Source organism: Anas platyrhynchos, chromosome 8 (genome assembly GCF_047663525.1).
Source record: "Anas platyrhynchos isolate ZD024472 breed Pekin duck chromosome 8, IASCAAS_PekinDuck_T2T, whole genome shotgun sequence".
Classification (NCBI taxonomy): domain Eukaryota; kingdom Metazoa; phylum Chordata; class Aves; order Anseriformes; family Anatidae; genus Anas; species Anas platyrhynchos.
In genome coordinates, this window is record NC_092594.1 from 33,150,413 (window position 1) to 33,165,416 (window position 15,004).

The window sequence follows — 15,004 nt, forward strand, 5'->3', positions numbered from 1 at the left end:
TTTCCCACTACATTCTTGCTGGGACGGTCTGAGTACTTTGAAGGGCACTTAATGGGCATTGTAGAGCCTTGTGGCTAGGACACCCCAGCAAAATTACTTACTTGAGGCCTTGGTGTGGCAAGAGAATGAGGCTGGACAAGATTTGCAGCTGGTGGAGCAGTGATGGAGCAGAACAAGGGCAGCACCAGGTAACAGCTGCTGCTTTCTGCTTGGCTCTGTTGATCTCTGTAATATGTAATCCTCTCAGATGACAGTAAGCACCCTACTTAATGTTAAAGACAGTGACACACTGCTCTAATTCAAGTTTTGCAAAGTATGGAGAACATCACAATAAAACTGTCTATAATTACAAAAAATATCAGCTTTTTGTAACTGTTCCAAATTGAATACAGACTGAACATTTTAGGGCAAACTAAATTCTTCTGTTAAGGAAGTAACTTACTTCTATTTCAAGTATTTTTTATTCAAAATTATTGGTAATTACCATGTAATATACTGAGCATATAGAGGCAAGTTGTCTCACAGTTGTGGCTGATTTCATTTTGTTAATTGCTTACAATTAAGGAACGCTTACACTGATCTCTCAAAACTGTTTGAATGTACACCTAGAGTCTTGATCGGAAGGAGCAAACCAAGTCTAATCCCTTCAACAACACCATTATGTTCAAGATGTAGGGGAATAATTTGAAATACACAGACACATCATCCTGGCATGTCAAGAAAGTTCAGAATACTATTTGATATTGTAACCTGAATGCTAAGGACAGACTATAATTTCATATGTATTTATTTATTTTGTTATTATTAAAAATAATGATCCTCCTATCTCTGACAATTCACCTAAAGAGAATATCCATGCTATCTTTTAAAAGAAATCTCGAGATGAATTTCCTTCAACACCTGCTAACGTAACTTCTCCATCTACCGCAGGGCTTTTGTTAGTCAAGCTGAGCTAGCTAAAGTACATGTGCTTTTTTTTCAAGCAAAGGCAAGTCTTTGGCACACTTCCCCTCAAAAAAAGTCAAAGAGAACAAAGAACAAGTAAGATTTCCAGTGCATGCTGAAGTTTAGCAGTTTCAGCCTCTGGCAAACCAAGGTGAATAGAAAGCTCTTCTGTTGAGAATTTCTCATTGAGAGCGTTCTGCTTACAGACAGCCCTTTCACAGTTAAGCCAAGAGTTTTTCGCACAAGCTCTTTGCATAGTTTCAAGGCTTGTGGTACGATGCAGTGAAAGTTGTGATCTGAGATAATAAAGCTCCAGTCCAACTGAAGCTTTACATGGTAGTACTAGTAATGTTCTGGCACCATCTGATGTTTTTTGTTTTGCTTGCCTGGGTATAATCTCTAGGCAGCCGTGCTTTGTTTAGTCAGTGAAACTAAAGAAGAAAACAGACCTCTGAGGTCATATGGAGCTTGAAAAAGGACTGTTATCAAAATGAACAAACTGGGCTTCAAGACTGAATTGTACATTAGCTAGATTAAACCGGCACCACTATGCATAAACACACCACCAGCTGACTCCAAGGGGCATTACAAAGTCAATGCTATAAACGCCACTTGGAAACAAACTACTAGGTAATGTGATGCGAATGGGAGGATGAATTCGAAATACTGGAGTATTTCTTATTTTCTACAATCAAACATAGATACTCTGCCTTGGACTGATGCTTTTTCACAAGGGGGGAAGCTATGGTGATTTTTCTATTAAAATTGTCTGAATTCAGTACACAGGTCCAATATTGTATGACACTATATCCACTTCAGCCCTACCATAAAGGGCTCTTCATATTAAAATCATTAAAAGAGAGGGAAAAAAAAAAAAAAGTTTTATATTTGCTTGAAAGAACCACGAAAGAAGTTCATACAACAAACACCACTTCTGCTGCTACACTGTCTGTCCTCAGGGAGGAACACAAGTGTCTCTAATGCGCCTTGGCAGTTTTTGTGCTGAAGTACAAGTGGAATTACGCATTTATGTTTGAGCAGACCCGTGCCAAAGAACATGCCTTGCATTTAGCCAGAGATTTACGATTGTCCATAGCTCCTGGGGAATTCATTCCACATTCTTGGATCGGCCCGCAGGAAAGCTGTGTCCCATTTAAATGAGCCTTGCCCATAAAAGGTTACTTCAGTGCCAAACGAGACTGCGATTTTCACCTCAAACCCTGGATGTTTTTAACACGCCCTGGACACGGAGCCCCTTCAGGGGACGCCCTGAACCTTGGCGTTGACTGGAGAGCCCTGAGGGGCAGAGGGGAGCTTTGTGCAGGCAGAGGGGCTCAGAGACAACCACACCACCACAGGCAGCAGCACCACTTATTCTATCTGACAGAAAAACGCCCAACTCAGCGACCGAAACGCGACGCCGCGCCCTTCCCTCCCTCCCCACAGCCCTGAGGAGACCCCGCCCCCCCCCTCTGGGGGCCGCCTCCTCACAGCGCCCCGCCTGCCCGGCAGCCGTTAGCCCCGCCCTCTGGGGAGGGGCAGCGAGCCCTTGCCCCCGCCCCCTCGCTGCGTGCCCCGCCCCTCCCCTGCCGGCCGCCGCCGTGCCTGTGCCCTGTGCTCCCCTCACCGCACGGGCGGGGCGCGCGCGGCTCGGTGCCTAAGATGGCGTCTATCATGGAGGGCCCGCTGAGCAAATGGACCAACGTGATGAAGGGCTGGCAGTACCGCTGGTTCGTGCTGGACTACAACGCCGGGCTCCTCTCCTACTACACGGTGAGGGGCGGCGGCGGGCAGGGCGGCTCGGTCAGCCCAGCCCAGCCCGGGGAGCCCGCTGGAGGAGCGGGGGGGGGGGGGGAGGTGAGGGCGGGGAGGGGATATGGGGGCGGGGCGAGCGGCCGGCTCGGCCAATGGGGAAGGAGGAGGCGGCGGGAGCAGCCAATGGCGGGGCCGTGCGGGGTGATTGATGGCTGGGGGCGAGGGGTACCGGGGCGGGGGCGGGACGGGGGGGGGGCCGGTGGCGGTTCCTCCGCGCCCCGGAGCGGCCTCGCCCCGCTGCCCTGCGGGGTCTCGAGCCTCGCCGAGGTGTCCCGGCCGCCTCAGTGCCCTCTCACGGTCCTGCCCTCGCTCCGGTGCAGCCCTCGCCCCGGTCCTGCCCCCGCCCCGGGCTCGTTACCTCAGCCGCGGGTCGCCCCCCGCCGTTCCCCCCCCAGTGTCCCCACAGGGGCTACCGGCTCCCGGCCGCGAAGTTTTGAAGCGAGGCGCTGCGAGGCTTCTCCCTGCTGGCCGCTGGCTGCTGGCCGGCGGCTGGAGTCAAAATTCCTACAAGTATTTTAACAGCGCAGCTTGTTTTTTCTTGTTGTTTTTGTTTTTTTGTTTTCTGAGGATGTGCCCCAAAACGAGGAGGCTGGCAGGGCCCTGCGTGCATTGCTAAGTTTAGGCAGCGTGGAGCGAGAGCTGGCGCTCGCTCTGTGTATCGGGTTATCGGTCCGCGTAACACACGTGCACGCTCAGCCTGTCAGGAGCTGGAGGAGGTTTATGGCAAACAACAGCTCGGGGTGCCTGTCCGGCCCTTCCCTGTTTGTGAAGGCACAGGTACACGAGCACGGCATGGGAAACCTCTGCTCCCTAAATCTGAGCTTCCAGTGCTGCTCAAAAGGAGCTTAGGTCTCTGTCTCTGGGAGTTCGTACCCCTCAGCATAAGCCAGCTATAAACTGTACAACAGCTTTGATTCACATCGATTAAAAATCCTTTCTGGATCTGGAATATGACGGAGAAATAAAAGTGCCTTTATAGTTGCTCTTTAATGGCTGTTCAGATGCCAGCTGTTTGATCGAGCCAAATTAGTGAGGGTAGTCTAAGTAAGGGTCCAAGGTGCAAAGTCATTTTATGCTCAGCTGCAGGAATAGAAACACTCACTGATGACTCGTGAAGGGGCATGTCATGACTCTGGATACTGCGTTCACTTTCAGTCTGGTCTTTGCCAGTTTAATAAGTACCAGTTCTTAAATTTCCTTATTTCCTATGGTTAGGTATCCCTACATATGCATTACCCCTTTATTCTATATAACTTACTATGTTTTTTATTATTCCAATGACTTTTAGTTCACAGATTAAAGATTTATTTTTTTTTTTAACCACCTGCCCTAAAAGTTCATCTTGGGATCAGGAAATCAAACCATGGTCTCTGCTTTGTGCCTTTACCGCCAAGAAAGCCCTTCAGTTAAGATTTACTTCAGAAAGCTTTCTTTATCAACCTTTTCTGCACATCTGTGAAGTACTTGTTACACCATTCTCTAGATACCTGAATTCATTCCTGTACCTGAGGGTGTGTGTCCTGTGTCGTGTTGAACTCAGGGTAGTGAAAGACTTGCTGCCAGAAGAAGGGGTCCTGCTGCAGGCAGGCTGCTTCTGCTAATGGGGCTGCGTGGTCTGCAGGGTAGGGCTGGAGGGGGAACTCGCATCAGGTCCCAGGTGACCACATGCCTCACCAGTATTGATATGAGCACTGAGAAGGTACTGGGGTACTCTATCTACACCTTCAGTTTTAGAGTAATGACTAAGGAACATTCGTTTTTAAGACTGTGTTAAGTAAGCAACATCAATCTGGAATGGTAGCAGGTTTGGGAGCCTTATGTGTGTGGGGAAATGACCTGATTTCCTCTATGATTCTGTGTACGTACACATGTATTTGGAAATGAAGGCTTTATAGGGTACATAAGATCGATTACTCTGTTCCTTCTGAGCCAGTTTCAGTCGGAAGCAATATTGTTGTCTTAGTCTGTTTGTGTACGTGCAGCTGAATGGTTTTGAGCCTGAAACTGGCCCTTCCCGATGAGCGCAATGCATGGGTGGGGTGCACCGAGATTGTTTCTACCTGGCTCATAAACATGCAACCTGGAAACAGCTTTGCTGATAGGAGAGATTATGGTTAACTGATCGGCTTTTACCGTCTCATCACCTCTTGCAGACTCCTTAGCCCACTGCAATCCAAAAAGTTGCGCATGCAGGAACTTTCTCCAGTAGGTCCAAGAGCCACTTAACCTTTGGCAGCAGAGTTGGGGAAGGCTGCAAGGTAACAACTTCTGAGGCAGCTGAACTCTTCCTTAGAGAGAGACCCAGAAAAGTACATGTAGATCTGCTCAGAGATGTGTCCCTGCACGGTTGTATTTTAATCTTCTTTCATAGTAGCATAAAACAGACTGCAGAAAAGTACCCTTGATGCGCCATGATCATTCAGAGTTAGTGCACAATCATATTGCAGCTAAGTTAGTGTGTCTTTCTTTTAGTAGAATGAGTAAATGTTAACCTAAATGTGTTTTGAATACATCCATCAGAAACAAATTCAATTGCAGTTACATTTTTTTACAATGCTGAATTGTTTGCTTTTTTTCATTTTCTTCTTATGTAGTTTGTGTTTGTACATTCCTCTTCTAAAAGAGAAAAATCACTCAAATTTACTTATACCACTCATAAATAAATGCAATTGTATTCCAGAGAATATGACCTGGACTTGTCATCCAAATATTGATTGTTTTTGCATGGTTTTGTTCAAATAAATGATTGTCTAGTATCAGTAAGTGATTGGTGTTTTGTTTGTTTTCATTCGTTTGTTTTTGGTTCAGTTTGGTTTTATTTTCAAAAGAGCAAGATATGAAATAAATGACTATCCCATTTTGGATCGGTTTGACAAAGGACTTTTTATTCCCTCAATATTCTTTGATTTGTGAATCCACCAATATTTCCTTTTGGAGGTATAGCAGATGCAAGAAGTCTCCTGATGCACTGCACTTTTTTCAGGCTGTAGCTGGAGGCACGGATGATATTTAAAAGAAAAGCCTCCAAACAGATCATTTCTGCCTTGTCACAAGAGTTGTAAAGTTGTTCCCTAAGCTGGATTCCAGCTGAAAAATAACTTTCTGCTGATTTGTTTTTTCAGTTGAATCCATTCTGTAGTTTGTTTTCTGCCTGTCAGTATAAAAACGTGTGTTGGCATTGTGCTGGCAGATAGCATGAAGACAAAGAAATGGCTGGGGAGGGAGAGGGAGGTGAACGTGATTTGCTTTTTGTTTGTGTTTTCTGGCAGCAGTGCTGCCTTAAATACACATCAGCTATAGCCTTGATTACCCTTGGGAATCCCGTAGAAATAATCCAGAGAACCCCTCAGGGTTGAAAATCTGATTAAAATTATTGTTTTAACTGTATTCTTTAAATAAATATTTTACTTGTATAATAAACAGCTGAACTGGCATAGTTGTGCAAGCAATGCTAAGACCAGGGTCAGTAGATAGGAAAGTCAGTTCCTTAAAATATTTTAAATCTTTGTAGATATCTGATGCATGACAGTATTGAAAGGAGAACTGTTCAAGCTGTTGCAGACTTAACACTGCCTGGTATAGTGAATGAGGGTTGAAAGAGAAAAAAGATGTATGTGACAACTCCAGAGTCTGTGTTCTTGAAACAAAATTGGGTAGCCTCCAATCATTTTATGGTTCTTGTACCAATAAATTCCTGAAGGATAGATTAATGGCTTTGGTACGCTGTTGTTGTTTCTGTTAATTGTTTCATTAAAATACTTCTGAAAACATACACCAACTGGTTAGTCACTTTCAGGAGCAAAATCTGTGCAAAACCCGTTGTAGGAGGAAGCGGTTGTGGTGTTGTAAGAATATTTCCCCCCCTCGTGCTTTTGAAAGATTTCTGCTGGTTGGCAACTTGAATGCTGGAGGTGCTGCCTTGAAGAAGTGCTCGTGGAGTGTACGATCCACATACTGAGGAGAGGGGCTCAGATTTTGTTCTGGTTTCATTTTGGTGGTAAACTGGGAACAAACCTTGTTAACTTGATTTCAAATGATGCCTCTGAAGCTGGAGTTATGGCTCAGTGCCCCTCTGTTAGAGCCTTTCAGTTGAATACATTTTCTGGCTTTTTGCAAATACAGTTTCTCAATCAACAGCTGTGTGCAAAAATCTGAAGAAAACAGGAAAAAAAAAGCTCTGCTTTTGTACCAACATTGCTTTTGGCCTCTGCTTTCCGTTCTGAGCTGATGTGACACTTCTTTCTGCAAGAGCTTGATCTGTCCCATGCACTGCAACCAGCTCAGTGAGTCGAATAAAACCAGACAAAACTGTCTGCAAACTACGTATGGTAAGGAAGGTAATTCTGAATTCACATGTTAAAAATAATAAGGTGGCTGTTACTCAACACTAGATTGAATTTTGTACCTAGTTTCAACTGTTTGTTTCAAAGGTTTCCATGCAGTTAATAAATTATTACAGGTTTATAATTTAATTAATAACAATCTGCTTGTACCAATGAAGGTACATACCCTTATGACAGTAACATGTAAAATTCCCAGAAAAAAAAATATATATATATACTTTCAGTAAGCATTAGAAGAGCCAAAACCAATTTATCCTTCTTTTCCTGTGTCCCTAAGCATCTCCCTGTAGGGTAGGGGTGTGGGGGAAGGAGAAGCAGGTGTTTCTCCATCTGCTGGCCATAGGTGCAGGATTCTGCCAGCCAGCATGGTATCCCTTCCTATCTTCCTGCAGTAGAATTTTTTATTAAAGTTGGGAAATAAATCCAACAAATTGCAAGTGATACATCAATCTGTTACCTTAATTATGTATGGAACTTAAGACCCGTTACAGCTTCTAGTATCTTTAAAAACATGATCTTTCCAAAATCTGATTATTTAATTTTTTTTTCCTTAGAATTTGATAGCTAGGGTTTAATGCTTGACACTAGTGCTAGGCTTTCCTCCTGGGGAGTAAATTTACTCAAATACTAGAGCAGTACTTATTTCCTGGAACCAAACAGGTGATTTTTATGTGATGCTGCCTGACTTGCTTTCAGTAATGCTTAATTAATACTGCCGAATTAATACTGCTCTCTGCAATATTTACGCAATACATCTGGTTTTAGGTCTCCCAGTACTTGCTCACCACTGTGCATTGCACATCTGTGGCATTTCTCATCTGGTAGAAACATGCTGTGCCTGCTCAGATTTGTTTGGAAAAATTTGATGGGTTCATTTTGCACTTATTACCCTGACCTGCATGTCGGCTGTCCCCCCGAAGCCAGCCATGCTGCCTGCCCCGCTGATCTGACGGGTGTAGTCTGGGCTTGTGGAGGATCTAGATGAAGAGGGTATGGTTTGGGGAGTCAACAGAGAGCAGGTCAGCTCCTAAGTATGGATCCAAAGGTTTTGCTTGTGCAGAGCTAAAATACTAAACCAGTTCAGTACTAAATCTGTTCACTTACCTGCAAAATCTCATCTATTGGAGGTTTTGTTATTTTCTTTGTTACTATGGTGTGCAAAATAAAGCCACTAGCAGTTTGGACTATACATATATATATATTATTTTTTTTCCACAGGTTACAGTTTAATGTAAGGTTCCTAAGGATTTAAAAGCTTCCTTGGTGTAGGTTGAGAGCGGGGCAGTTAAACTCACTGACCCTAATGAGCACTTTTGTTCTGGGAGGAAACTTTTCCAGCCGATACAAGGCAACTTTTCCTCTAGTGTTCGTTGTTATCTTTAGATGCCTGCCTACGCTTTCCTTTCAAAAAGCAAGTCGAACTTTATGTGTAATTTCTTGGAAATTAATTGTTGCAGCCTTTGTTTCAGTATAAATTTTTTTGTGCACTACCAGACAAGAAATGCGTTGGTTTAATGCAACTGAGACTCTAAACACCTAAGAAGTACGATGCTTCTTGGAAGTGTTTGCTTCTACTTGCTGTTTGGTGGTAGCTGAGGTTTTGGTTCCTGCTGTATAACTGCATCCACAAAAGTCTAAGCTTTAGGTACACCAGCTGCCTGTGTTTAGTTTTAATTTCAGAGCAAATTTAATTTAATTCAAGAGGAATTGAGATCTCAAGCAATTTCGGGGTGCTGTCCCCTGTAGTTCATGCCTGACCCACAATGGTTGGAGGGGTCAAAGAAGCTGCAGCTCTTCTGGGCTGGGTGTTACTGCTGTCCCCGTGCTCAAGGAGGCCCTCCTGAGAGCGGGGAGCTACAGGAACAGCATGTTAAGTTTTTAATTCATCGGGTTTTATTTTGGCTTGAAAAACAAGGGTTGCCTTTGCGTTTGGTGAAAACAATAGCTATTATGGAAAGTTGTCCTGCAGATGTAGTTAAACTGCAAAAATCAGCATTTATAAATAGAGCTTGTTCCATGTTCCCCCTCCCTAAAGGGAATTAAATGACACAAATGGTATTGCTCATGAGTGTGCTTACGTTAGAGGTCCCCTTGGCAGCACCGTGTGAGTGAAGAAGGTACCTCTGTGGGTCCTGTGCACCTCGGCACCGCAGAACTGGGGCCCAAGAGGTGTTGGGGGCAGGCAGCAGCTGGGTTTTGTGCTGAGATGTCAGTCTTCCCAGACAGCTCAGAAACTCAAAGGAAATAAATCCAAAAAAGAAGGGGAGAAGTTGGGGTTTTCATTTGGTTTGGGGTTTGTTTGTTTTTAAAATAAACCCGGGAGTTATTTTCATTTCTCTAAGAAGTTGTAGGTTACCCGAAATGCCATACATTAGATCAGTTCTGTACTTTATCAAACTTCTTTGTGTGGACGTAAAAAAGAAACCAATAAAGGCCAGATTATTTGGCAGATATGTACATTCCCCCTGCAGTAATACTGTATATCTTCGTTCATTTTTATGAATTTTTATTTGAGCCTCAGGTGAAATTTATCTCTTTTTGCTCCCTGCTTGTAACCTATTCAAGTCTGTTATCATCAAAATCAGTACAGTGTGTATGGGAATTGTATTGAAAATGTCATTTTCCCTAGTTTTAAAACTGATCACTGAAAAAAGATAGCTGCGTGTTGAGACTTCATATATAAAAAGAAAGGAAAATGTGACTTTTTGGTAGCTATTCCCACACATCTTTCAGCTGTCGGAGATTTTGTTCCCTGATGTGGAACCATTCCTCAAAACACTTATGGGATTATTGTAATCCCCCTTAATTATTCAAGAATATTTGACCAAGTATAAGACATACTATATCAACGCCTGATCTTTTCCCCTTCAGCCAAAGAGTAAAAGCAGAAAATATTAAGGGCAAGCTGTCCAAATTTTACATTTTATAAAATCTTACTGGTGGGTGGGGGCAAATCTAAAATGTCAAATGAGCCATGTTTGGAAAGATTTGCTCAGTTCTGCTGCAAGGATACAGCTCGATTTGTGAGGGCAGCTGCGTGCTTTCGTTCGGATCCTAGAATGGCAGGTACTCGTGCTGCTTAGGTAGAAGGAATTAGATTTGCCATTTCATTGTAATTGTGTTAACCAATTAAAGCTCTGTCTGAAGATGAGGAAATTGTAAGTATGTAGGACCACACGCTGAACCCGTGATTTATCCTGTAAATCTTTTTTCAGACTAAGAACATTAAGCATTATCAAGTTGAAACTCAATTTCTACTCCATTAAAATGTGATGTACAAGTAAAAAAGGCTATTATAGGATCTTTTGTGGTCGAGTTGATGCTCAGCCTGTACAGTGCAGGTTGGGGTTGTTGGGGTCCTGCCTTCCCTTGCTGTAGGACTGGCTCCCATCTCCCCTTGGCTGGCTCAGGGATTCGGGCAGGACAAGCCCAGAGGCTTGGTGCCCACCCTGTGCTCTGCAGACTCTTTTTTCTCTTTCCTTTTCCTCTGGAGTTGCAGCTGCAGCCCAGGTACTGTTTTTTTTTTTTTTTTTTTTTTTTTTCCTGCTGAGATCATGCCAGTATTTCTGAGGGAAACCACCAGAGGGAGCAGTAAGCTCTCAGTAGCCCTCTCCCATTTTAGGAGCTCACTCACGGCAATGAATAGTGAAAATCTACGAGTAGGTATAGGTGTACTCTAGTGAGGTGTGTCCCAGGTATGTACAAATTCTGACAGAAAATTATTGGAGTAGCTTTGTTTGTAGATACTCCTCTGGTCTTGTGCTTTAAAAAACAAACAAAACAAAACAAGAATTTGAAAAAAATCTTCCCTGTGTAGAAGTTTTCATGCAGGCAATCTACAAAGGAGTCATACATCCGCAGAATACATTATGGAGGCCCTGCTAGTCCTTACACCCACTGAGTTTTGATCAGCTAACCCGTGTCAATATGAGAACAGGGAGAGTGATACTGGTGGTTTCTAACACTCAGAAGATTCTTTGGTAAATTAGAGACCGAATTTAGGGAGAGATCAGCAAAAATTCACTTCATTTGAAGCAAAATTTCACTTCATTTGAAGCTCGGAGTGCTGTGTTTGTAAATTACCTCTAGTGAACAGGCCTTGCTGTGAGTGCCTCAGGCTTTCTGTGGGAGAAGCAGCTATCATCGATTGCTCTGATGGAGCTCTCTCTCTCAGATGTGTGGCAGATGAAGAATAACTTAGTGCTGTTAAGGCTGATAGTTCTGCCCCCTGTCTTTTCCTGCTGTTATCAAGAATTCACTGTCTAGTGGCTCCAGTGAAAATAGGGCAGGTCATAATCACAGTGATACGTTGTGCACATGGAGGTATTAGGATCTTGGTGGAGAGAAGAGCGTGTTACAGAGGTGACGGGCAGAGAACCTGTTCGTGCCACCACAGCATTACCTACGTTTTCATGACCTGAACGAATGTAGTTTGTATCTGGGTGGTGACAGAGAAGGGGTTGTATTAGGCAAGACTAAAGACGTTGTAGCTAAGGTTACGATGGCATAAAAGTTATAATTAAAAAATAATAACAAGGGGGAGGTAATTGAAAACCAGAAGATGTTTTGCATCTATCAGAAAACAAAATATTTAGGATTCCTCCAGATGTTTTCTTTCCTTTTTATTTATCTCAATAGGTTTGTGTGTGTACTACTTGGGCTTGCCAGTAGTGCCCAATAACATGGCATTGGCAGACATGTGCTGACAAAATCTACCCTAGGCACTGCTGGGAATAGCTGAAAGATTAAGATCACAGTTTTGAGCTAGCAGTGGGTGGGATGTTTACAATTAGCTAGTCAATGTTTCAAACAGAGCTACTAAAGAAGAGATTCAGTAATTTAGGTGCAAGGTGGGCTAGGCTACAGTTTTAGGCACTGGTTCTGGACGGAGGAATTCTGGTTTCTGGTCTGCAATCTTATCACTTGAATGGCTATAGACATGAATTTTCTAACTCCTGGAATAAAAGCAGGATATAAGACTTAGAAACTTGTCTGGACGTGACATTTATGTATGTATGAAGGGGAATGACTATAGGGAACTTTCTGACAGAAACATGTTATATGGGCGCTCTCCTGAGAGCAGGAGAGGCAGGAGGTAGATGTAAATCATCACTCTGCCAATTTTCAGTATTCCTTAATCAGTGTCTTTCTTCATATCTTCTGACTTTCTGTAAAGGTGCAGACTGCATCTTCCAATTATTTCTTCAACATATCTCTGAAAATTTTTCGAAGCATGGTACCGTATTCTTATTTTTTGGAAGGATTACTTTGTCATACCATGGTGTTGTCCTCTCTTTTGTGTCAGAACAAACCTAGTTTGTAACAGAGATCGTTCAATCAGTCAATAAAGCATTATACGAACATGGTTTATTCTTAATTGCCTTGAATAACTTCCTCCTTGCACTTCTTACCATATTTGTTAATCCAGTGATGTGTTTTTTTTTGCTTTTCAGTCAAAAGACAAGATGATGAGAGGGTCACGCCGAGGATGTGTTAGACTCAGGGTAAGTTTTATTTTCTTTGGTACTTAATGACTTACTGTGGATATTATGGCCTACTGGAGAGAACTGCAAGGAGACTTTTGAGGTTTAGGCTCTATTCTTGACTCTGTGAAATACTGAAATAGTGAAAGTACTTAAAGATGGAAAACATTAGAGGTCAAATGACATTGTGGGCTGATTGCATTCTGTTATTTTATATATTGTATAAAAGTGTTATGCATTTTATACGTTGTCTTAAAAAGCATCATAGGACAGAGTAAGATGGGTTGGCAGTAAAATGCTGCAGAAAAGTTGCTGTTTGCAGTTCTCATTTCTTTGTGTGTTTGGATATGTACGTATATAGATACGTTCTGTACCTACAGAAGTTGTTGTAAAACTGCATTCCTTCTGTCCTGGTTTGCTTTTATTCTGCTTGTGAGCCTCTGTTCTGCCAGTTTGGACACTCTAGGCCTGCAGCTTGCCTGTGCTTCGTTCAGGGTGCTGTAGTGCTGTGTAGTAACGTCACACAGCACGTGGTCTTTACAGAAGCAAAACAAAAGAGTGGAAAGGGAAGGAAGAAAGGTTTTGAAATGTCAGCTGAGGGGGGGTACATAATGGGGAAACAGAGGCAGGAAGACACAGCACAGGAAAACTGGGTGTTACCCGTCCTGGCTTGGGACGTTCAGCTGTGAATGCTGCTCTTGTGGCTTGAAGTGACAGTACTGCAGAGAGCCAGGAATGCTGTGGTGGCTTTGCACATGCTCAGTTTCTACTTTGTGATTGTGCACTTACCAAAAAATATTCTTGCACAAGTCCTTTTGCTGTGTTTTTTCCTGTTTCTCATAGAGTCTATGGCTCCAGTATGCAGTGGTCTTGTGAGATGCTGATGTAAATAGGGGGAATGAGTCAGGAGGGTAATGGGCATAAATGAGAGCATTTTGAGTCTTGAAGTAAGAAATGTAGAGAAGGGGATTTGTCACACAATCTGATTGTCACAATCTGATGAGTGTTGCAGCAGAACTCTGTCTCTTTTTTTTCCAGTTTTTCCTTTATTCAGTTGTTACCACTTTCTGGGGGCCTAATAAAGTGGTCTCCTTTTGAGCTTCATACAGAGAATCCCCATTCATCTGGATTCCAGATGACTTTACTGCACTTTTGCCTTTTTAGGGTACTGGTAACATAATACGTAACTTCTTAAAGGGTAATGTAAACTCAAACCACTGTCTACAACATTACATTCCCAAAGATTGGTGGGTGCTGTTTTGCATTGTGTAGTAAAATGTAGTCTGAAAAAGAATGCCTGCTTTAATTTTGTTGTGAGCATATAAATGTGGAGGTTGGCCTCAGCCTGTCAGTTTAGGAAATATTAAAAGTGAACAATCTGTTCAACATTGCATTATCCATTTTTATATGCATTTAAGATAAAACAATCCCTTTCTCTTTCCCCATCTGCCACTCTCCCACAGCAGATTACTCTTAGGAGTTTTGCTGAGGTTTGCTGACTCTATCTGAATGTGTGTGTGGGGTTTATTTTGTGAGGGAGGAAGGGGTCGTCGTCTTTTTGCTTTTGTAAAGCAGCTCTTCTGGCAGATGACAATGATACCAATAGCTGAACAGATGGGCTTCTGCAGTCTGAAATTTTATCAAAGAGGTTTTCTGTTGAGAGCAATTGTTGATTTGTAACTCTAGGTGTGAACATAAACAAGCATGTAGTTTAAGCAATTTGCCTAAAATACCTCCCTTTTTCTTGAATGGATTTTTATAAGCTTGTTCCTTGCCTTTTTGTGTTTTATACTCATGTTCCATAGGTCATGGAGTTTCATCTTCAAATTACGTTTTTTGTTTACTGTCATGGTGTATTTAGGAAGGTGTGCTGGTAGAGGAATCTGTCATCTGTACTATGCTTAGGTCCTGCCTAAGCTTTCTGTAATAAACACTTCAAGTTTCATGTGCTATTTTTTTTTCACTTGTCAATATGTATTGTCTATATGACAAAAGAAGCATCTTCTCTGCTTATGCTCACTTAGCCTTCGTGCTGTGATCTGAGCTCATGCACTTTGTGGAGCGTTGTGCTGAGGCATCAGAGAGCAGTGTGTGCTTCTTGCTTCTCAGTTTCCTTCCACCACCTGGGATGGAGGCAGGACTCAGCTGTCCCAGTCTGGCCTTCTTAGCCTTGCGTTAGTTTTACCTACATTAACTGGGAAAGAATATCATGTTCTTGGTGTATGACTTACATTTTTTTGACACAGCAGGTGTGGAGGAACCAGACCGTGATTTGGTAAGATCTGAAGTGACCTTTTGACTTTCTGCATAGCAAAGTTGAGTGAATGCCAGACATGTTTTGTCTGAGGTCTACTGAGGAAACGAAAAAGCATTCTGACAAGATGAATTTGGCCAGAAATATCATGAAACTGGCACACT

At 42.9% G+C, this 15,004-nt stretch overlaps 1 protein-coding gene across 3 annotated transcripts in view; it reads left to right on the plus strand.

Moving 5' to 3' along the window:
- The first annotated feature begins 2,507 nt into the window (after nucleotides 1–2,507).
- The window catches only part of OSBPL9 (oxysterol binding protein like 9), a 60,843-nt gene continuing 48,346 nt past the window's right edge, over nucleotides 2,508–15,004 (plus strand). For 2 of the 3 annotated variants that reach the window (XM_072042017.1, XM_072042018.1), the window contains exons 1-2: nucleotides 2,508–2,718; nucleotides 12,557–12,607. In XM_072042017.1, the coding sequence (XP_071898118.1) occupies nucleotides 2,608–2,718; nucleotides 12,557–12,607 (162 nt within the window). In that variant the 5' untranslated portion in view covers nucleotides 2,508–2,607. The remainder of the gene's footprint in view (nucleotides 2,719–12,556; nucleotides 12,608–15,004) is intronic. The other variant, XM_072042020.1, reaches the window with a different exon arrangement.